The 22063-nt window shown below is 40.1% G+C and overlaps 1 protein-coding gene across 7 annotated transcripts in view; it reads right to left on the bottom strand.

Moving 5' to 3' along the window:
• Nucleotides 1-508: 508 nt before the first annotated feature.
• The window catches only part of ZNF638 (zinc finger protein 638), a 65289-nt gene continuing 43734 nt past the window's right edge, over nt 509-22063 (bottom strand). For 5 of the 7 annotated variants that reach the window (XM_030025149.2, XM_030025111.2, XM_030025130.2 and 2 more), the window contains 9 exons: nt 20942-21082; nt 19201-19326; nt 14818-14867; nt 9167-10586; nt 8473-8538; nt 4908-5907; nt 2667-2759; nt 1696-1814; nt 509-821 (listed from right to left, as the gene is read on the bottom strand). In XM_030025149.2, the coding sequence (XP_029881009.1) occupies nt 762-821; nt 1696-1814; nt 2667-2759; nt 4908-5907; nt 8473-8538; nt 9167-10586; nt 14818-14867; nt 19201-19326; nt 20942-21082 (3075 nt within the window). In that variant the 3' untranslated portion in view covers nt 509-761. The remainder of the gene's footprint in view (nt 822-1695; nt 1815-2666; nt 2760-4907; nt 5908-8472; nt 8539-9166; nt 10587-14817; nt 14868-19200; nt 19327-20941; nt 21083-22063) is intronic. The other 2 variants (XM_030025121.2, XM_030025139.2) reach the window with 2 other exon arrangements.

The raw sequence follows: 22063 nt of genomic DNA, 5'->3' as shown, positions 1-22063 counted from the left end.
AGACTCAGCAATGAGCAACATTCAAGAGCAGATTACAAAGTTCAGCCATGCTGCTGAGTGCTCCACAGGCTGTGATCTACAGACTTCAACAAACTAGGGAAAAAACAACCCAAAATAAATAGCTAACTCGGTCACCAAGGAGAAACAGCAAAGGACAGTGACGTCCCTGGCTGACCACAGTAACGACAGGCATGCTAACGCAGTGCTGGAATAGCCTTTGCTCCCCTTGCTGGCCTTGGCTTTATCTTCCTGGGACGATCGTGAGACTGCAGAGGCCATAGGAAAAAGGCGGCTAAAGGGAGCGTAACTATCCACAGGATCTCCGAAACCTTTACCATGAGGGTCACTGCTTTGGGGCAGCATGGAGCATATGCAGCACATGAAATTTCACCTGCTGAGAGCTCTGTAAAGCGGCACCAGAGAGAGATCTCTGGAATGAATTCCCTCTTAGTCTCTGTTGTGACCCAGAGTTAACAGAAGACAATAAATCACACCAAACACCATCCCCTGGTGTTAACTATACAGTAAGAACATTTATTTCATGTCGACACTTGTAAAAGAAGTCTCTTCCAAGTCAGATGATTTGATATACAAATCAAAGCCACCACATGTTTTTCTTTTAGTCTGTCTATACTGAGCTCAAATTTATACAACATGAATGCTTGTTTCTGAAACAAAATTACAAATTAAATCATAACAAAATACACAAAATTGACTGGACCCTAAGTTTAATTCACTGAAAGAATTCTTCTTTCCTCCAATCACCTTGAACTCCGCTCTTCCCCATTGTTATCGTCATCCTTCTGCTTGGCCATGAATTTCTGTAGAAATAAGGGTAGCCAGTGAAAAGATATCGCTATGTTATTCCTCAGTCTGTGACAACATCATGTTCTAAATACAGGGTAGGTTTCATAAACGTATCATCCAAAAATCAGCCTACTCCTGATACTGGTAACATGTGATCTGTACCAAAAAACACTCAGAAGTTTTGCTCACAAACTGACACACGCACAATCACCAAGTGGTGAAGCTCCCGAGTGCAATTTTTTACAGGGCATATGGCAAAATATTAGGTATCAGGAGTTCACACGATGACAGGGGACCTGTGCTGGTCTTGAAATATAAAATAGTTATTCAATATTCACCACAGGCTGTGTATTCATTGCACCCACTTTACAAAAGTCCACATCAATAAATATCTTCCCAGTTTTCTACCCCTCACATCAGCACCTTGCCACACGCTGGGTCCCCACCAGCCAGGTGCACCGGCAAGATGTGCCGCTGAGGGGTGGGGGGAGTTTTGACCCCAAACTTAAGTTTTCTGGCTGCCAAACCGACCTTTTGATCATTTTACATCTGCAAGATATTTTAGGCAGTCTGCAGTTTCAGCAAGCCACAAAATCTGACAAAACCATGCTTTCGGACACAACGCTGCATAGTTTTTAAAAATCACTTCTTAAAAATGGAGGGAAGACAACAGCTAGCCTCCACGCCTTCCTAGGTAAGGAATGCTTTATGTAGGTGATGAGCTTGAGTAATTTAACAGTATCTGTGTCTGAGTTTAAAACTCAAACCCCTTGAAGTATTAATATGAGCTCCTTATGCCACTAGGAAATTATTAGCACTCGTTAAAGCAAACTTTTTTAGAACGATATTCTTTTCACTCCTGTGTGTTTGGAAGCGCTTCAGCATTACCTCCATGTTTTGCTGATGAAGAGGTGTCTTGCAGTGATTTTTCACAGATATTTCATCTGCATAGAACAGCGAGCAGATCTGACAGAAAAAGCCAGCCTTTGGAACTAGGTAATCCAAATCTGAAGAGACAGCACACATCATTAACATTAACAAAACACACCTTCAAAACAACCCATGAACAAAACACAGCTTTAAAGAAAAAAAATCAGATTCCATTAGCCAGTACTATACAATTTGTTATTAATGGAAGGAAGTTAGTTACCTTTTTTGAATATTCTAATCCGAGTTGGACACCTGTCCTATTTTGATAAACAGGAGGACACATACTTTTCTGCCAATAGAGCAACTGACCTTCTGGATCTGAAGCTCACGGCAACTACCTCAGCATCCTTTGGCCTTAAAAGTGTTTTATATACAACCAAGTTTAACCTCTGTCCTGCAGTGCGTTACGCAAGCATTTTCTGTCACAGAGAATATTACACAAGCCATCAGGCAAGGATCCATATTTTCCTAGCAACTTCTTTTACAGTTCAAGTGTTATCAGTAGTTTTATAGAAAAGTATTTTAGATGAGGATCTGGAATATATAGATATATACACACACACACACATTTTTAAAACTATGTAAGCAGTTCCCTCATTTTTATACATTGAAAGTTGGTAATAAAACTCATAACAGGATTAGAACAGTAAGTAGATACTACACTGCACTGTACCAATTATCAATAAATTAGCCTGTATTTGTAAATTTTAGGAAAAAAAGAACCTTGAATTTTGCTGCTGCTATTAAGCCAACAGCAGAAACTTGTAAAACATACATTTGTAGGAGCCAAGATAAAAACACAGATTATGAGCCATGACTTTAAAGTTAAATGTGGTAATGAGGCAAAGGAGGCATTTTCAAATGGGCAAGAAAGCTGTCTTCTAGCAAGAAAAGTATGGAGCGTTTGGGGCGGGTGGTTTTGGCTTTACCTTTTGGAGTACTCTGTGTCTTTGATACATCTGAAGAAGCAATTTTCTTCCGCTTAGGCTCTGGTTCTTTATCTCCTGATCCCAGCTGATCTACTGGAGGCCATAAATCCATGTTAAACAAAGATATCAGCTAGTTTAAAAGTACTCTATCTCTAGCTGTAATGGCTCGTTACTGCTTGAAACAAACACCATCTGTATGGGCCTTGCTGTTCTCTACGCCAGTCGGTTTAGTCTTTCCATAGAGCAATTTTCAGGAACTCCTGACATCAATCCTGCAAGCAAGATTCCCAAATACAGCCCCGGTGCTGCGGTGAATGACTCCAAAAGCGCTCTTGACCACACAGCACTCTTCACAGACGTACCACCCCCACTCTCAGCTGCCTTCCTCTACAGCTCTTACCAGCAGCTTCAAACCAACTTTGTGATTATGGTCACAAAAATCTCAACTTCTTTATAATACAAACTACCAAGCTTTCTTGAATGAATCTAGCTCGAGGTCCAACATCAATATTTCAGCTTCGTTACAGAACCAGCCAAACCCAAGAGAATATGTTATCGGATTAACCAGCTCTAGGGAAAGCTCAAAGTCAACATTTTAAGATTTTTCTGGAGACAAGGAGTTTGACAGAGTCTCCTCTATTACGAGATAAAAAAGGTCTTTGGGTTTTAAACTACCAAAGCAGTCCAACTGCCACGCAAAGAGTCACACATCAAAAATATCTGGTTTCTTTATAATTTCATATTCAAATAATCTAGATACCAGCATGTCCTAAACAAGGTTAATGCAATAAATCCTTTGCCATAACAACAAAACCCAGGAAGCTGTCGAAGGAACGCAACGGACAGCATCAGTCTCTTGCACCCCTTGATGTTTCAGCAGATTGTATCTCACTGCATCATGCAACACGCAAAGTTTCCGATTTGCCATCTTCACCAGCTGCAGTCTGACTGTCATCCTTTGAACTGCTGGCCTGAGGCAATCAATAAATCCTTTCCTATTTTGCTGCTGGTTTCAGATTTTAAGACTTGAATAATAGGATTTTACCTGCTTTAACCTCTCCTCCCCACAGTTTTCCTGTTCCACTTCTCAAATTCTGGAGGAACTAGTCCTTTCCTAAGTCCAACTCTTTTGCCTGAGATTTTTACTATACAGAGAGGAACTAAAATCACTTATTTACTGTGCATCAACTATATTTATTATAATTTGCCACTACCAGTTAGACCAGAAATCAACTTAAGGGCTTGGATATTTTAAGAGGTCTTTTTACAGCTAACTTGCTAATAGAACATAGAAGATATTTTGCATTTTCAGTAAATGCTTTTGTTAGTCATAGGGAAACTTATGTTCTATAACATTAACCAGATTAAAACAATATACAGCATTTAAATATTTTTGGGAGTGTATACAGTTAACTCATCCCTTTCCTAATGTTTATAGAAACTGAAGTTTAAAATTACTCTGTTTTAAGCAAGATATCTGCTGCTTTTGCAGCTCCTCTATACCTGCACTACTCAGCTTGCCCCTGCTACGCAATGAGCGTGAGATGGGAGAAAAGCTTTTCCAAAGCACTAGAACAAAAGGTGCTGTGTCAGTGCTCAGCTACATCAGCAAAGACAGAAAGAAAACTCGATACTAGCGGACTGCATCACATAGAGCCTTCACCCACGCTTTGGCCAAAACTCTTCTTGTTTGTTGGTTATATATAGCCCTCCCTACTTGGCTCTGCATTAGACTTTCTTAACCCTTTGCTAATTCCATGGTACAGACATTCTACATTTTCTTCTCTAGATCCAGCTTGGAAGCTGTTACTTCTTTGTATCTGTGTGTCTATTTCATTTGACTCACTTGTTTTAATGAAGTCTGGCCCTGTAATTTAAGACTATAAATAATCTGTACAGTGTTAGGTAGTTTACCAGGCCTTGCATTAAAGGCAAGAAAAGAAACTATTTTCCCCAATTTTAGCCGTCATAAACCAAATGAACACTTTAAATCAACATGCCCCTTAATTTTACATCAAAAGAAAGATGCATTGTAAAATGCATTAATAAAATACCCTACCTGCAGGCCATTGTTCACTCTCAGTCTCTGTTTTTTTTCCCAGCACCTCTTTCATTAACTTTGTCAAAGATTCAGGGTTTTTCAGTTTCCTCTATTTGCTACAAGGATCTCTTCGTGCATTGCACTGATTACAAGCATCTTATTTCCTATTTCCCCTCTAGAAACTATGAGAGGCTCCTTACCTTTTGACTTTGAGATTGCCATAATTTCTTCTTCTGGACTCATATTTCCTAGAATTTCCATTTCTTCTGGTCCTGCAACAGCAACAATATCCTCCTCTTCTGGTCCTGCAATGGCAGCAATTTCTTCTTCTTCTGGTCCTGCAACAGCAACAATATCTTCATCATCTTCATCCTCGTTCAGATTTTTCCCTGGGAAAGTATTTTCTTCTTCCTCGTCCTCCTCTCCAACTTCATCTACTGTAACAAAGTTTAGTTCCTCTTTTAGACGATTGAAATCAGCCAGAAAATCATCTTCATCTTCGTTAACTTCATCCAAAGTCACGAGAGGGTTATCTTCATTCTCCTCTTGTATTTCATCTACTGTCACTAAAGCACTGGGATCATCAGGCGCCTGGGAGGAAGCACCATCTCCAGTATCCTCTGCAGCCACTTTATCATCCTCCTTCTGTTTCAGCACATCCTCAATATTCAAGTCAGTAGGCTCGTTCAGAGGCAGCTCTTCTACTTCACCAATTTCATCTACAGTTAGCAAGGGTTCAGCTTTCAAATCCTGCTCCTCAAAAACTGACCTAGGGACATCTTTTTGAGAACTAAGGTCCTCCTGTTCAGATATCTCATCCAAAGTAACAAGCGACTGTGGGTCCTTTACTGCTTCTGACATAAGTTCTTCCTCTTCGATCACTTCATCCACTACAACCAGGCCCTGCGGGTCACTGAGCGCTTCTAAATTAGCAGTTCCCATTAGCTGTGCAGTCCCATCCTCCTCCTCACCGATTTCATCCAAAGTGACAAAAGAGAGTTCGGTTTCAGCAATGCGTGCTACGGAGCTCTTCCCTTTCCTTCTCTTGGAACTAGGCTCAGAAGAGTTGTTGTCTTTAGCACCATCTTTTCTCTTTCCCCTTGGTGGATTTTGCCGTGTTTTAATGGGAGACTCAATTTCCTCTACGACCTCATCCACAGTAACAAATTCATCCAGGTTAAATGGAAACAGCTCTTCTTCCTAGGAGGTGTAAAAATGTGAATATAACAAAGTTTAACATTCACCCAGTGACACAAACACCTCCATCCACGAGGCGCCTAATGAAAAATACCTACGCACTGAAGCTGGCTCAAGAGGGAAAAAAAAAAAAAAAAAAAATGCTACTTGACTTGAGGGTAGGAAAAAGTTTTGAGGCCTTCAGTCTCATGTGGAAGAGTTTTCATTATCAGCATTTGTGTTAAGTAAGCAGATTTAACTCAGAAACCCAAAGCATTTTTCAAAAACACAGCAGATGAATAGACAAAATTTACGTCTAATAAAAGAACTGGGCTCTGAATACTCATGCATATTTTGCACTCACTTGCAGGAAGGCTAGTGAAAATATTAACACCTCCAGAGTATCCTTCAAAAATACTATTATCTTGTGTCAATATCTCATTCCCTTCCCTAAGCATATGCTGTTGGCTGCTGCTACAAAACAGGAGACTACATTAGTGTTTCGATCCAGCAAAGTCATTCTGTCTCCTGATGACTATTCACTGTTTTATCTTGCCTCTTTGGTTTCAATCTCCTAACAAACATCTCGGTTTCAGAAAGGCTCTCCGGCGGCCCTATGCTCCAGCACAGGAAAGGGCTCCCACTACTGGAACCTCCCCACATTCCTCTATAACCAACACATACAAGAAGATCATTTTCTCCTTTCTATTAAGGTCTGACTAGCCCCACAGACGCTCTGACAGACTTGCTGCTCCTCCCTGTGCTGGACATCTTTCCTTAGGGGTGCGGAGGCAAGCTCCAGCTTTCTGGCGAATGCCTTACCGTGTTCTTATGTTTAAGATGACAGAGCCTGACCCTTTCTAATTCCCTTCAGTCAGTGGCATGGCTCTTACTGGAGCACATCTTGCATCTAAAACTCCTCCTACCCTGCAGTTTGACCATGCCAGCTTCCATCAGGGCTCAGGCAATTTATTCTAGGACCACTGGAAAGCATTAGCAGCAGCTTAATGTCATATGTAGCTGAGAGCCTCCGGAGGAGGATGTATGGATAGATGATGACTTTAATAAAAGACTGAATTAACCCAAATTACTTCTAGGTTATTTGAATAGACAGCAGTCATGTTTTTTGGAATAGAGTATTATGCTTTGTCCACTGTAAAATAGCTATGCTTTTATAATCAGGATGGCAGGATAAGGGGGATAAGATGGGTACTTGTAGTCAATTAATAAATTTAGACAGTAAAATGCAGCCAAATATCCATTCCACTCCAAATTATGCATTCAATTTCTTCAATGAATGATTCTGAATTTTTTTTTTACCTAAAATATCCCATCCTACCACCAAATACTGGTCAGTATCTAACACAAGAAGAGTGAAAAAGCTCTTGTCAAAGCAGAACTTCAAGGCCAAGGCAAGGTGAACCTTCCGCTGTTAGAGAGTAAGACTGCAACTAAGAAATACCAAAAACAGTCCTCCAGCAGAAAAAGTAATCTGAAATTCAAAGGCTACATGCCTTTTCTTCCCTTTCTTTTTTAAAAAGCTAACAAATACTAGGAATAATGTGTGCCACCACCCACATTCTGATGCAAAAACTTGAGGAATATTTAATGCAAGGTGGACACAGTAGAAAAAAAAAAAAGCATCTGGTTACATTTCAACTGAAATCAAACATTACTGTATTCTTTCTTTCACGAAAAGGAAAACACAGATCTTGGTTCTTATCAGCTATATAACAGTGAAGAATAAAGCAGTGAGAAGTAATTGACATTCCAAAGCCTTTTTTCAAAGGGTGCAGAATTTCCTTTTGGGGATTAACAAACACATCTGGAACATCAGGTATGAAAGCATTCTCTATTACCATCGCTAGCACCAACTTCACAAACACACTGTGCTGGTGATGCGAGAAGTTTATGTAGCTTAAGATTAATAAAAGGATTCAGGTCTCCAACTTTATCTCAGAAATCCCTTTTCCATAGGGACCCACTACTTACCTGGTCGATCTTTGATTTGATCCTGTAACGCTACATCTACAAACTCATCAATACGGGTTTTTATTACCTTCCTTCTGCTTTTGTTTCCCAAAGCCCAAGCTATCTAAGAGAGATAGTGTGTATCTCTTTTCACCTTCCTGTAAAAATGCAGACTCTTTAGCAGTTGAGCCTACAGGCTCCCAAGCCCTCCCAACCCACTGGAAATATCTTTGCATGGAAGAGGTACCATGGATGGAGATGTTCCGATTACCTCCTGTCATAAAAAAACATTTATAAAGAGCTAGAAGACTTCAGCCTTCCTTCCTCTTCTCACAAGCATGATGATGAATAAAGATCTCATGCAGGCAACTGGAGAATTACTTCTCTCTCTCAAACAAATGATATCCAAGACCAAAAAACACCTCCTCTTAACACTCCCTTCCTGAATTAAGTTTCTCTTCCAAATTACTTGGCTTTGCAGCTTTATGCCTGTAGTCTGTAACAACTAGTAATACAAAAAATTCCCTAGGGAAGGACGCTAAAGATTCTTAGCGCACACACACACACATGCTTCCAAGACAATACGACTTTAAGTTCATTTACGGTTACCATCCTTACCTCCTTTTGTTTTGCATTGCTGCTAGTGCCACTCTTTGAAGTTTTAGTATTGCCACCAACAGAAGCCTGCAAAATTAGACAAAAGTTCACGTGAAATCAGTTAAGCCAACTAACCTGTCCACAAGAGAAAAAATAATCTAAAAAAATCAGCTATTTTTTCCCTTAATGAACTTTTTTAAGTTGTCCAGATTGCTGCTTCTGATCACATGCTTGGCAAATACAGAACTAAGCCAACCATCAGCGGTAGAGTCCAGGCATACAGTCTCTAGCAAAAAGTCACATGTAATACCTTGCTTAGTAGCCTCTTTTCAGTAACCAGTGTCTGTGCAGGACTTGACAAAGCAAATATCAGCTCACAAAAGGACAGAAAGCTTATTAAATCCCATTCAGAACTAATCCGAGAACATAAAGTTAAGACACTCGATAAAGACTCACTTCAAAAATACCTGCCTGCAATTTTTTCCAAGTAGCATTTTCAAACCAGTTACAGACTTGCGTTGCACACACTGCGTCTAAAAGCAACTGGTTGCCCGCCATCTCGCTATTCCAACTTGGCTGTTGGCCCAAACCAGGTGAGTGATTTATGGAAAAGGGAAGGGGAACATAATCTCATTGTCCCATACTCAACATCTGGGAGAAGCATGGAGTTAGTTACTGATCAGGCACACTGAACCGGCCTTCCTGCCCTCCTCACCTTATTGCTGCTGTTGTCTTTCTTCATGTTGGATGATCTACTCTCTCCCTCTTGAGACTGTTTTGAACTAGCCCTAGATTCCACTCGTGAGTCCTTCTCTTGCTGAGGTGAATTCCTCCCATTGCCTGCCTCTCCATCAACAACAGAACTTCTGTTCACTTTACATTTGCCGCTGCCATCTCCCAGGCTTGATGGGCTGCTACCAGGTCTCGGATGACCCTCTTCTTTTGACACGATTTTCTTCTCCACCGCTGCTTGGCTTCGGGCCTCAGGTTTTGAGGGAGTTTTCTGCTCCCCTCCTTTACACAGGGAAGGCTCATTTCTCTGTACTGGAACCCTTGACTTTGATATATCCGGAAGAGACACCACTGCCTTTAAAATCATTTTACCAACAGAGGAAGATTCCTTGACAGAAAAAGAGGAGTTTAATGTAACTGCTTTGCAGGTTTCATCAGTTTTTGCTGGTCCTGTTCCTTTATTTTGATGGGCTTTGATTAAACTTCCCTCGTTGCTCTCGTTGACAGCATTTGCAGCATTTTCCACAGCAGCCTCAACCTTGGCCACAAATTTTTCAAGCTTCTTCTCTGTCTCTGCCCCAGTCTTCACCAAAAGCTTTCCAGGGTTCTCCTCTGGAGCTCTTCCAACTTTGACCACAGTCTCTTCTGGTTTCATCTCTTTGTCTGCTCCAGCTACATCCAGTTTCTTCTCCACAGCTGCCCCAGTTTTAAGTACAGGTTTCTTCTCTGTTATCTGAGTTACAGGCATTTCATGCTCGGTTTTCACAGCATCAGAAACAGGATTTTTTTCAGGAGCATCCAACTTGTTCGCTTGTGTGACAACAGATGACACCATCTCCACTGAAGCTGCAAGAGAATCAGGGGGCACTGCTTCAGGGACAGCCCCTGTCATATCCCCTGCTGCCAGCTTCACAGCACAATCTGATGACACAGCTTCAGCCTTGCCCACATCAGACAATTCTGCTGGTTCGATGGCAGAAGATGACAATTCTTCATCTTTCTCTTTAATTTCCTTCTCTGATGCAGATACAACAGCAGATTCAGACGACTTTGGTTCAGTATTATCTTTAACTGCCTCTTCTTTCTCCACACTGGAAGGTGGCAGTAGCATCTCTTCTGACTTCGCTTCAGATGGCTTGGTATCAGCGGATTTGATAGATGCCACAGTAACTGCAACTCCAGGGTCCACTCCCTCTGTAGACGTTTCTGCCAGTCTTGCAGCAGACTCCCTTACTGCTCTTTCAAGATGGGACTCAGAGGGCTCTATCTGTACTGCTGACATCTCGTCTTTGACATTAGAGATGGAAATGGGTCCTTTCTTTGCCACACTAGGCTCTACTGGAGGATTAGCAGCTGCTGTTTGCACCACTCCTGATCCCTCTGGATATTTTTTCAAGCCAGAGCTAAATGCATTTAAAAAAAACAGAAGAAATCAAACTATGTTGAGAATTCTACAGTTACCAGAAACCTCTTGACGCCAATGGTGGGGGATTTCCTGATGCATTAGTGCTTAGCATTTGGACATCTAGCCTATCAGCGTTAAAATGGTTAAAAATATGGAGGCGAATAACTGATTAGTTTTATGCTTCTGTTTAATCCACCTCAGTACCGCAAGCCTCTTACACTTTGAATTGCACTACTTGTAGTCAGACCTCTGAAGGTAGCACTCACTACAGATGTGCCCTGTGACCTCAGCGCTGACATGAACTCCTAAAATTTAGATCCCCTGATGCAAGGCAGACTGTGGAAGTGCATATACAGCGAAAATAAAGCTTCAGTCTCCCTGTACAAAGGAACTACCAGAGTTTTGTTATGTTTGAAGACAGCAGACTCTGCAGTCACCAACCTAGAGAACTCTTTCAGCAGCTAGGAGCCTGAAGTTTGGTTGGTTGGGGTTTTTTTTTGGTTCAGGTTTGGTGGGAGGGAGGGGTTGCTTTGGTTTTAAACTGCATTGACCTCGCACAATAGCGGGGAACACAATACATGCACAGAGGCTCCTTTTGGCCAGGCTCTGTTTTCACTGTATAATCCCACTGTCAGCTCCCAGGATAATAAAGCCCAAGATGACAATGCAGAGGATAGCGCTTTTCAGAGAACTTCAGTTACAGTAAGTGCATTATTCTTCTCTGAACAAAGAATCCTCCGTAGATGATCTTGGGAGACATTGAAATTAGAGATGTCTGTGCCCCTCTTCCCACAAAGCTCAAGAAAACGAGCATCCCAACACCTCATGCATCTCTAGATGGAAAGGTGCCGAAATACCACTGCTGACAATCTTGCTAAGTGTTGAAACAAACACAAAAGCAGCAAACACACATAATTAATCAGTGGTTATGCACAATGGAGCAGCCTGTGCTATGGTTTCTCAGAACCTATGTATATGAATAAAGGGTGCACATTTGTATAAACCTTCATGAAAATAAAAAAGAGCAGAGAAGCCTGCCATTTTGGTAATACTCCCAGCACAATGTCAGCAAGAAGATGGAAGGTAGATCAAATGGAACTCAACACTGACGAAAATGTTAAATCTTGAAGTGGCCAGATGCGAGGGTTAACAAGACGAAGACACAATACATGGAGTCAACAGAAAGATGAAAACAGGCAAACTCAGTTAACGTCTGTGCTACACAAGCACAACAAAAACACCAATCTTGAAGGTTTCCTCCAGACCTGAGGGCACTGTCCTCTGCTGCTACAAAATGCAAGAGGAGAGAGAAGAAGGGATATGAATTGTGCTTCAAAATCTTTCACAACACCAATTTAAAATTGGCACAGATGTAATACGTCATGACTGTGCATCAGATGGACGCTTGCTACACAGTGTGAGGGCACTCCTTCCCTAGCAAAGCGGCACAACTGCAGCGTTTTGCGGCTTGGCAGGCAGTGATGGAGTGTGCGTGCTCTCAGCGGTGCCCCACAAAATGCTGTGAATCTCCTTCAGAGCCCAAGCGGCTCAGCTCACAGTAACTGAAGTCTTATGAAAAAAAAGCAACCTCACTCGTTCCAACATCCTGCTCATCTGCAACAGGCTTCTTAGACCTGTAATCAATTTAAGCTTGCTACCTGCAAATGTTTGGAGCTAAGTGTGCCTCATGAGTGGCTAAAGCAGTCAGGGCTGATCTGCTTTTTATGCCACAGAATTGGTTTACTCAGTCACAACACACAAGATATTTTGACATCAGTTAAACATTGTTTGTGTTCCAAAAGCAAAACCCATTTCAGTTAATTTTCTCTTCTATTTGAGCATCCTACAGACCACTGAGATTTATGTCTCACGTGGCTGTGTAGCAAAACACTACCTGGATAAGTCAGAGCACAAAGCCCAGAAAGGCAGCTCTGAAAGCCCAGGTTTGTCACTGATGAGTAGAAAGCTTAATTAAATACAAGCTCCGACACCTTGCTAAACTGTACCCCACAGCCTCTGTTTATACACTTTTTTTGCAGGGAATGGAAAAAACGTCAGAGAACACTGGAACCATACACTAACTACAAAGCTTACAGTAGTAGCACACACATATTAACCTCTACACAATACAAATGAGATATTAGTCTCTGAATCCTCAGGACTTTATGTCTCCTTTCATGTCAACACCCACCCTGTGCCTTCCACAAAGCCCTGGCGGTCTCCAAAATACACTGATAGATTCAAACCAGACTGTGAAGCAGTGGAAGGAAAGCTCTGCAGAGGCAGTAATGCACAGAGATAAAGGTGAGTGAGCCTGATGAAGCACCAAGGTGCTTGAAGTAACACTTAAAAGACCTGTTAGGCATTGGGAAAGGAATAGCATGTAGACCTGCAAGACAGATTTCCTGCACAGAAGTTAGTGTAAAGGGTGAAACCAACAATACCTGGTGCTCAGTTTCTGCATAGGACGTCCCTGCATTAGCTGCCATACGCAGTCATTACTGCCTGAGTTAGCAAGGGAAAGGCTTCGAGAGTTCAGTGCTAGAAACGCCAGCACAGAGGCTGCGTCACAACGGAGACAGAACCTGCTTCCTACATGTCAGATCAGGATTAAAAGGAGCAGTGGGATAGTCCTTGAATCTTAACCTGGCCAAGAAAAGTTTCAGCTATTTTAGCTGAGGAAAACAAATCCCAACAAAATGCATCAGCATCCTTGGAACAAGCAGAGGCATTTACATCAGTCACCTCAGCCGCAAGATTAGATGAACTACCTACACGGGCTGGACAACAACCGAGCTTCCAGAAGCATTCCAAAGTTTTTTCAGGATCATCTCATCATCCCAGGCAACCTAGAGGGCAGCCCCTTCTGCTCCCCAAATTTTGCTACTGCTTCCCTCCCCAGAAACAGGTGACAAGGTCTTCAGATATATAATAATATTTAAGATATTTTCTGCTTCTTATGAAATGTAACTGAAAAAAATAATCAGTCAAGTCACAAAGTCTTATAAGGAGAAGACAGTTGCCTCAGACAAGGAGAATGTGTGTAGTGTTATTTGTAGGGGAAAATGTCGGGTTTCCTATCTGTTCAACAGCCACAGCTGGATGCTGGGCAGTAGCTGGGATTCATGTAAGAGTCACTTGTTTTCATTAATTACCACTACTAGCTAAAGCCCACCAGTCTGGAATCGAAAAGGTTACCTGAATGTCTGCTTACATGTGAGTCGGAGACAGTTTAGAAACTAAATGCTTCCAAAATTGACTAGGGTCTGTGTAGAAGTTTCATGAAATTAGGAGTGCCTAACTTTACTTGTGAAGAAACAGGTTTTGGAAATATAGTAACAGTCCATGAGAGTATAATGGCATTACTTGAAATTGAAGTTTAGGACCATTATTACACAGTTTTGTTTTGTTTTTTTTAATGATAAAACTTATCCAGAAATATGGATTTGAGTCACAGAAGGTATTTTAAGTCATATTTGTTAACAAGAACTCTTATAATGATCTATCCATTTATAAAAAAACATAATCAACACTCTAAAACCAACAAATAGTTGCTCCACAATGAGAAATTTTACTACAAGCAATGTCCGTAAAACAATTTTAAATGGAACATACCAAAACCACCATTTCCCATTTCTAGGTTCTGACGTTAATATAGCATCCAAACATTTTTTTTAAATCAATTCAGGGACCTGTATCACAGCATGAATAATGTTAATAAGTTAAACAAGGAAGTTTTGGTTTATTTTTAGCATTTGGAAACAGAAACAATAGAGCCAGGTGCTCTGACAGAGGAAAGCACTGTAGGACAAAATAAAGCAATCACTTCCTGGTTAAATACAACAAAAAATTGTCTTACCAACACGTATATCCAAACATACTTTCCAGGACCTGTGGTAAAATCCTGGCCAAATTAGTAAAACAATAACAACTCAACGAACTACACAGAAAACAGGATTTCACCCCATTTGTCCATGTTCTTTGAAAGCCCCAGATTTCAAAGAAATCACAAACATTACAGCTCTACAGCAATACACTACACGTCCTGCACACACAGAACACACAAAAGCTTGAAAGAAGTAACAGCAGGTAACAGTTGATGGATCTCACAGTGGGCCTTTTCATCAAGCTCAGTTAGAGAGATGGCTCAGCAATCTGCTTAATCTTAGATACACATTCCATGAACAATATAGATACACAAAAAAACCTCAAATACTTGAAAGGCATACCTTCCTTTGCTTGGTTCCTCTCTCTTCACTTCTTTTCTCACAACTTCAGCCTGAAAGGCAAAAATCTAGGTTCAGCATCTATGACTTTCAGAAGCATCAGCACAGAATTTGCATAACCCACCTAATTAATAACGCCCTGAACCCAAATTTAGGCATGCATCACCTGAAAGATCAAAGGACAGTTAGTTGTTCTAAAATTGTTCCCCACAGAATACGTATTTCATGAGATGACAAATAAAAGTGCATGGCAGCGTAAGAGATTTTACTAAAAGTTTGCTAGACAGAACATGTGGCACACCACTAACTGTTTTGTTCGTCTCATCTTCAAAGCTGTCACGGTTTTGAGCAGAATTAACTTTTATTATAGTCTGTGATATATCTGGGGGAGAGGGATGTTAAACACGTTTTTTCCCAGACAGCACCTTCTCTCCTGTACCAGCGAGGATGCTAACGGCTGCAGAGCTCAGGGGGAATGCAGTTAGCTTGACAGAAAACAGCAGCACACCTTTTCTAAAGACAAATTACATTCCAAGTTGAGCAAGTATCTACAGAAAACCAAAGGCCAGTTTCTGTTCCCTTAAAACCTGCATTCATTTCTTGTAGGATGACTAGGTGTTTCTACTTTCTGTTCTGTAGAATAAACTTGTGGAATAAACGTGAAACGAAATAATGTCTTCTGAAAAAAAAAGACAATGACAAACCGTCCAGGCTCTGCAGCTATCACGGTTAGTAGCATAGGTCCAAGCAATCAAAAAAAAAAAAAAAAAAAAAAAAAAAAAAAAAAAAAAAAACCACAACCTTTTAAAAACTCAGTGTTGATATATCAATCTCTTTTCTGAAGGCATTCTACAAACTAATTTGAAGACTACCACTATTAGAAAGAACATCAGATAAACTCAGTGCACACAGAATTCACTTTAATCTTTTATTTATGCACATAATTCCAAAGCCTTCAGTCTTCCCTTTCTAAAAACATTTATTCCAGAGATAAGTGCCAAAAGTGATTTGAACATGTTATAATGAATTAAAAATTATTTTGGTTTTCCTTCAGACTAGCTTCTGATTGAAAGGCTTCTAGAGAAAAGTAGCTTATGGCAAAGGGAGCTACAAGCTTAACGTTCCTATGGTACCTAGGCACAACATCCAGATTCTGGCAACGTAACCGAGAAAACAGACAAGAGGTAACAGACTCAAAAGGCAGTGAAGAACAACAGATGGAAAAAACTCCGTTTTCCCTCTTAGCAGCGTGACCAGGCATTTTTCTCTCCACCGCAGATATAGATAAAATAAAGCTTAGGAGTGTATCTCCAAAGTACAGACTTATTTTAACATTTGTGCAAAAGCTGTGACAGTCACATTGACAGACTGTAATGACATCCGCTGCACCCATGCTCTATGATTCTGTATTCCAGTTGTATATCCGCCTTCACCATTACAGGAGTTTCCCCATATTTTTGTTATTTCAGCAGTATTAAATTCAGACATTATCAGCAAAATTACAGAAACAAAACTATAATGTGATTAAGCAAGCACTTACATTACTGCTGTTACTATGCCACTGGCATCAGTTACTGCTATCTGGCTGGTCAACCTCTCTAAATCAGATAAGCACTCTGTATCACCCCAAGTGTGCAGCTGGAAAGAAATATTATTTTGAAAACAGAGTGTGAATGCCATTCTTTGTTGGCATTGAACTCTGCTCTGATGAAACATTTATAGTGACAAAGGCACGTTATTCTCTTGCTACACAAGATACAGGGAACAGCTATAAAAAGCAGATTTGAATCACAAAGTGTTGCCACAATGCATCCTTGACAGACATTCCTTAGCATGAGCACTTCAATGAATGATATTTTGTTTATTTTTCAGTGCTAAGGGAGCTTATTATTTACATTTTCTAGACTTGAGAAAAAGCTCCTAGGTCTGAAGATTTGGTTATTTTCTTCAGCTACAAAGTTAGTCTAATACAAGATATTACTCTTAAATGCATCTCACATCATCGAACACAATTATAATTTACGTTCTTCAAAACGACCTGAAGTTCACTACATAAACTGAAATACAAAACAAAGTGCCTCAGAAGAAGAGCATATTTTGTCCCATAGAGAGTCAGCACTGGGGAGAATCATGCCTGCAATGGGGAAGAGGAGAGAGAGAAAAACTCTTGGAACATCTAATCCATGCTCTTGCACCTAGCAGAAGAGAAAAGAGGACCCTACACACCTGCGCTCACCAGATTTTAGCTATCAGCACTTCACCTGCAGTGGGTCCCCACCCTGCATCAGAGATCCCGAGGGACGCACGCCAGCCCACCTTACCCTACCCCTGCCATACCGACAGTACCACACCACCACACTCATCTGGTAGAGATGCTGTGTTCAGAAGGAAAGTTAAACCAGTTCTCTGAATCAAACGTGTAATTCAAAAGCATCTTCAGTGTTATTATATTGAATCTAGGCTAGTTAATGGGAAGTCACTCCTAATGAACAAACTATACCCCTTCAGCCATGGACGAAGGCCCAGAACAGGATGGGAAGAGCTGGGAAGGCAGGCTGATGACTGAATCTCTGCAGACATTTCAAAGAGTCACACTCGCAGAAGGGTAAAAAACTGATTTTACACAGACTAGGCTCTGCACGTGCACAGTAACTGCTGATTTACTTGGAAAGGGGCACTATTAGTCTAGCCAAAAAGAGATCTGTGCACCCAAGTCAGATCTTGCTGTGTACCATCATATGTCCTAAATCATCACAGATGCTACTCAACAACTATCACAAGAGTGCCCTACCAGAAATGTCCCATTGACACCATATGTCTTTAAAAACATGTATCCTAAACACCATACAGCTACCCTACAGACTTCATAAATAAGGATGCTTTTCAATAAAGCAGAAGAAATTGCCAATATAATAGAAAACAGACCATGATACAAGCCAATGATCAGTACCCAACCATTCTTTAAAAAAAAAAAAAAAAAAAAAATTGAAATTCATTGTGATGCTCAGTGTAAATAATACTGACAGCTTTGTCAGCTTGGTAAGTAGAAGTACACATCTGGATGACTTTTTTTCCTCCCTGTTGAAGTAACAGGCTGTTGCCCTTGTTATGATTAGGCACCTGAAGTTAAACTTTCTCTTGTGCTGAATAAAAGTGAAGGGAAAAAACTAAGATGCCCTGCCCCTCCAGACACATCCTCGTTTGAATGATATTCCAAAGCATGCCACTGAAAAGGAACTGCAACACTCAGGGAATGAGAGCTCCAAGAATGGAATTCACATGGAGAATCACTGGAAAAACAAAACAAAACACCCCACAGCAAAACAAAACAAAAAACCAAAAAAGTCCTATACACATTTTGGTCTCAATCTCAACAGTTCATGTTGAACTGGTTAGTTGGTCCCTGTTCTCTCAGTTATATATGAACTTTGAAGAACAAACCTAGCTGGTATTCAAAGGAATAAAAGCCAAGCTATATACCCCTAAAATAAACGTAGTTTGGAAGATGTGGCAAGAGATGGAGAGTTGATCATTGGACAAACGATTAAGATTATTTTGTTGAGTCAGGACATGAGAAAGGAGCTGAAAAATGAGAAGGCAGGGGCACGCAGAACTAGTGAAATAAATCCTCATGTTTGAGTCCACAGTAAACAGCGCTTTACCTCCACACCATGAGAGGGACCGCATCTGGATTTACGTTCTCCACTTTGGAACCCAGAACGCTATTAGCATGTGGCTAATGTTCGCATTTCTTGCTTAAAGCTCTTTACCTATCCAATGCAACATGCAATAAGCTCCTTCTTTTCTGGTGTTCAGCTGCTGCAGCTTGCTGTTCCTTCAGCAAATCACCAGAAGTAAAGTGGGAGCTGCTCAATACTGCAAGTAATTTCATTTCTAAGAGAGAAGATGGAAGCAGCTGTGGGTGCACAGACCAATGCTGACATAGCAACCGAGTCTGGAATCAAGAGGACTAAAGCAGATGAACTGCTAAAGATGAATCAAACTAGATCAGAAAAAGATTCTACTAATTTCGTTATCAATCCTTTTCTAACTGGTACTAAACAGTTGCTTTCCTCCTTTCTTCCTTTTTCTCTTCATCCTTCATTAAGAAATACTTTCATCAGTGGAAAGAGATTCCATACATGTTCGTAAAATAGAGACAAAATAAAGACAAACAGCAACACATACTTTCACACCTATGCCACATCCCAGAATACAGACTACAGACAGTTGATCCAGTTCCCACCTGTTGCACAGTTTTCACTCTCATCCACAATGACAGCAAAGAGTGAAGGAAATACTAACATTATCACCATTAGCTGCTCTTCATGGAAAGGTGGTTCTATTCCACAGAAATAATGTATTATTGAAAAGAAGAAATCTTACCTCAGCAGACTCTCCTTTGGGTGACAATGTACAGGTCAATGTATGCTCACCCATATTGTAAGGATATTGCTTCAGGAAGCTGTACATTGACCTGGCTGACTTGGCACTATCCAGCTGCAGAATTGCCTAAAAGGAGAAAAGTGCAAGCTTCAAATGACTGTTACTTCATCTTATTTCTGTATTGCAGAACAAGTTTAGTATAGTCAGCTGGTATAGCATGTGATATCTAATATTCCTGAAGGGTTTCAACATCTTCATTTTAAATTACCTATAGGCGTCATTTTTTGATTAAATCCTATGTTTCAGATATAGAAAACAGTGGATTCTCTTGTTTCTGAGAGGCTGAAGAAAGAAATCTCTCCTGTTGGGAATTATCTTTAGAACTAAATAACTAACAGCATCACAAAACAGTGGAGCTTGGAGCTTCACTACCCACACGTGTTTTAACATTCCGGCTTCTGGACACGTTCAGCTTTCATTCTGCTGTAACTCACGAGCATCTTCCCATGAGGGCGAGGGGAAGTGCATGCCCACAAAAAACACTGCAAGATTACATCTATAAAGGAAACAGTAAAATGAACTATACACAAAAGTTCATCTGCTATACTAGAAATCCCTCACTTCTTTACGTTTTAGCTATCAAGTAAAATTAAGACAAGATTTATAAGTCACTTTTAAAATTTTCCAGCTATTCAAGTTGTGTTCTAAAGCTGATATTAACTATATTACTCCTCTCTCTCTTTTTTTTTTTCCCCATATTTTATTTAAAGCAAGCCTTAAATAAGCCACCCCCCTTTTGTCTTTTTCCTTAAAAAAACACCTCTGCCCTTCTGGGATCTTTACTACAACTCTGGCTATTGAAAACAGATCAGAAAGTATTTGATGGAACAGCTTTCTATCAAGAAGTGCTGATTCAATGGAATTAAAGCATTTGATGTTCAATTCAACAAAATTAGTTGAAGGTCTAGAAATTGGCCCTAGATGTGTTACTGACTGCAGAGTTCTCTTTATTGCATTTGAAAATTTTAAGAAAGGAGTTTTACTTTCAAAAAAGAAAAATGCTATGTTCTTTTTAAAAGCATCTTCACCTGTTTTATGGTTTATTATCAGACGGAAACTTAAAGTAGCTCAAAATAATGGGAACACAATTGCTTTTTAATTGTTAAAATATATATACACATACACTAAATTAAATCTAGTTCATAAAGTAAAAATCCAATGTTAAGTGCAGCAATAGCAACATTAAAAATTAAAATAACAAAATTTTTTAAAAAAGAAAATCAAGTCACTAAATTTTGAAGTGTCCAAAACAAAAAGCAATTACAGCACTTCTGACATTTTCACTTCTCAAATCAAAATGATTGTTTTGCCTCAAGCTTCCTACAAAATGGGAACTCCTTTCCCCCTCCCACTTACAACTCTAATGTCAAAGGTTAATAACTTTAGCAGCCATTTAGGAAGCTTTACTTTCAGAGTTTACCAAACTGTTCTTATATCGTTCAGGCTAGATAAAAGCCTAAGGCTTGTTTCGGTTGGTTAGGTTTTTTTACTTCCCCACTGCCCTTAACAAATAAGACAAACTATTTTCTTGTTCAGGGTGAGTGGGAAAGAGTCAGAAACTTTGGTCTCTCATTAGCAGATCATTCTTGGTACTGGGAGATGAAAAAAAAAAATTTTTTGTTTAAAAAGTTTTTTTTCCCAACAAGGTACTTTGCACCATAGAAAAAAAAAAAATACTTACCTTGTTTTTATTCTTCAGTACAACATAATGATCTACTTTTCCAAATCGAAGTCCCACACAAACTGCTTCAAGTTCTCTGTATCCATCATCTGGCAAGTTCCCAAGATGCACAAACTGATTATGAATAGTTTCAGTATTTACCTAAAGAAAATTGATGACAAAACTTGCTTTATTAGCAACTACTGAACTAGGTTAGAAAAGCCCCATGGAAAGCTGCTGTATCTCCCAGATCTTGCCGAAAAAGAGCATTTGCATATATCCAATGTTCGCATTTTCAGATTTTCCATTTTTTATGCAGTATATCAAAAGAACCAGCTATACTTCCCAGTAAAGAATAACAAACTTAAAAGGATCAAGTTGAGTGTTTTATTTTAAATCATCTTTTATTTTTTTAACTAGTAAAAGTCTCTTTAAGGAGCACTGCAAAATAAAGCTGAAGTTTAAATAAATTTGGTATTTTGAAAAGCAGACACTATCTAGTCAGTTTATAAATTGGTCAAGGCATAGAAACCTATCTAGAAGACTCCAATCCTGGTTTTTAAGTCAGAGTTTCGTTTACTTCATCAGTTTGTAATAGCATAAAGATCCTCGGTCAAATATCATTTCTTGTGTTTTGCCATTTTCAAACACAGTTATCACCACCAGCACAGGGACACGTTATCAAGGAGACCAGTAAGACTCTTCTGACCAGGAAGCATTCTGGTGCAGAACGTACGAGTGTGCTGACAGCAAGCGGAAAGCCATCCTCAGCCACATAGTGCCAGCAGCACCATAGACTGAAGCCCGGCACCAAATATTTTGTGGAGGATCAAAGGGAAAGGCCCTGGGACACAAAGTCCAAAGGTACCAGTAGACTTCTGGAATCTTAAACAAGTCTTATTTTTAAATACTTGAAAGTTGTGTGTCTTTTAGAAACACAACACTCATTCCCAACAAGCAAGAGATTTCCCACCCCCTCCAGGACTGGTATGTTTTTCTTTCATTATTCATCACTTTACCAGGAGCAGAAAAGAAATATTTCACCACAAGCAGATCAGAGGCACAAGTGGGATACAGCAGCAGGGGCGCTGGCAGTTAAGTACTCAGATGTTTCTGTTAGTGCCAAACAACGATCATAAGGAG

The sequence above is a fragment of the Aquila chrysaetos genome, chromosome 1 (genome assembly GCF_900496995.4).
Source record: "Aquila chrysaetos chrysaetos chromosome 1, bAquChr1.4, whole genome shotgun sequence".
Classification (NCBI taxonomy): Eukaryota; Metazoa; Chordata; class Aves; order Accipitriformes; family Accipitridae; genus Aquila; species Aquila chrysaetos.
This window is presented reverse-complemented; position numbering and strand designations above follow the sequence as displayed.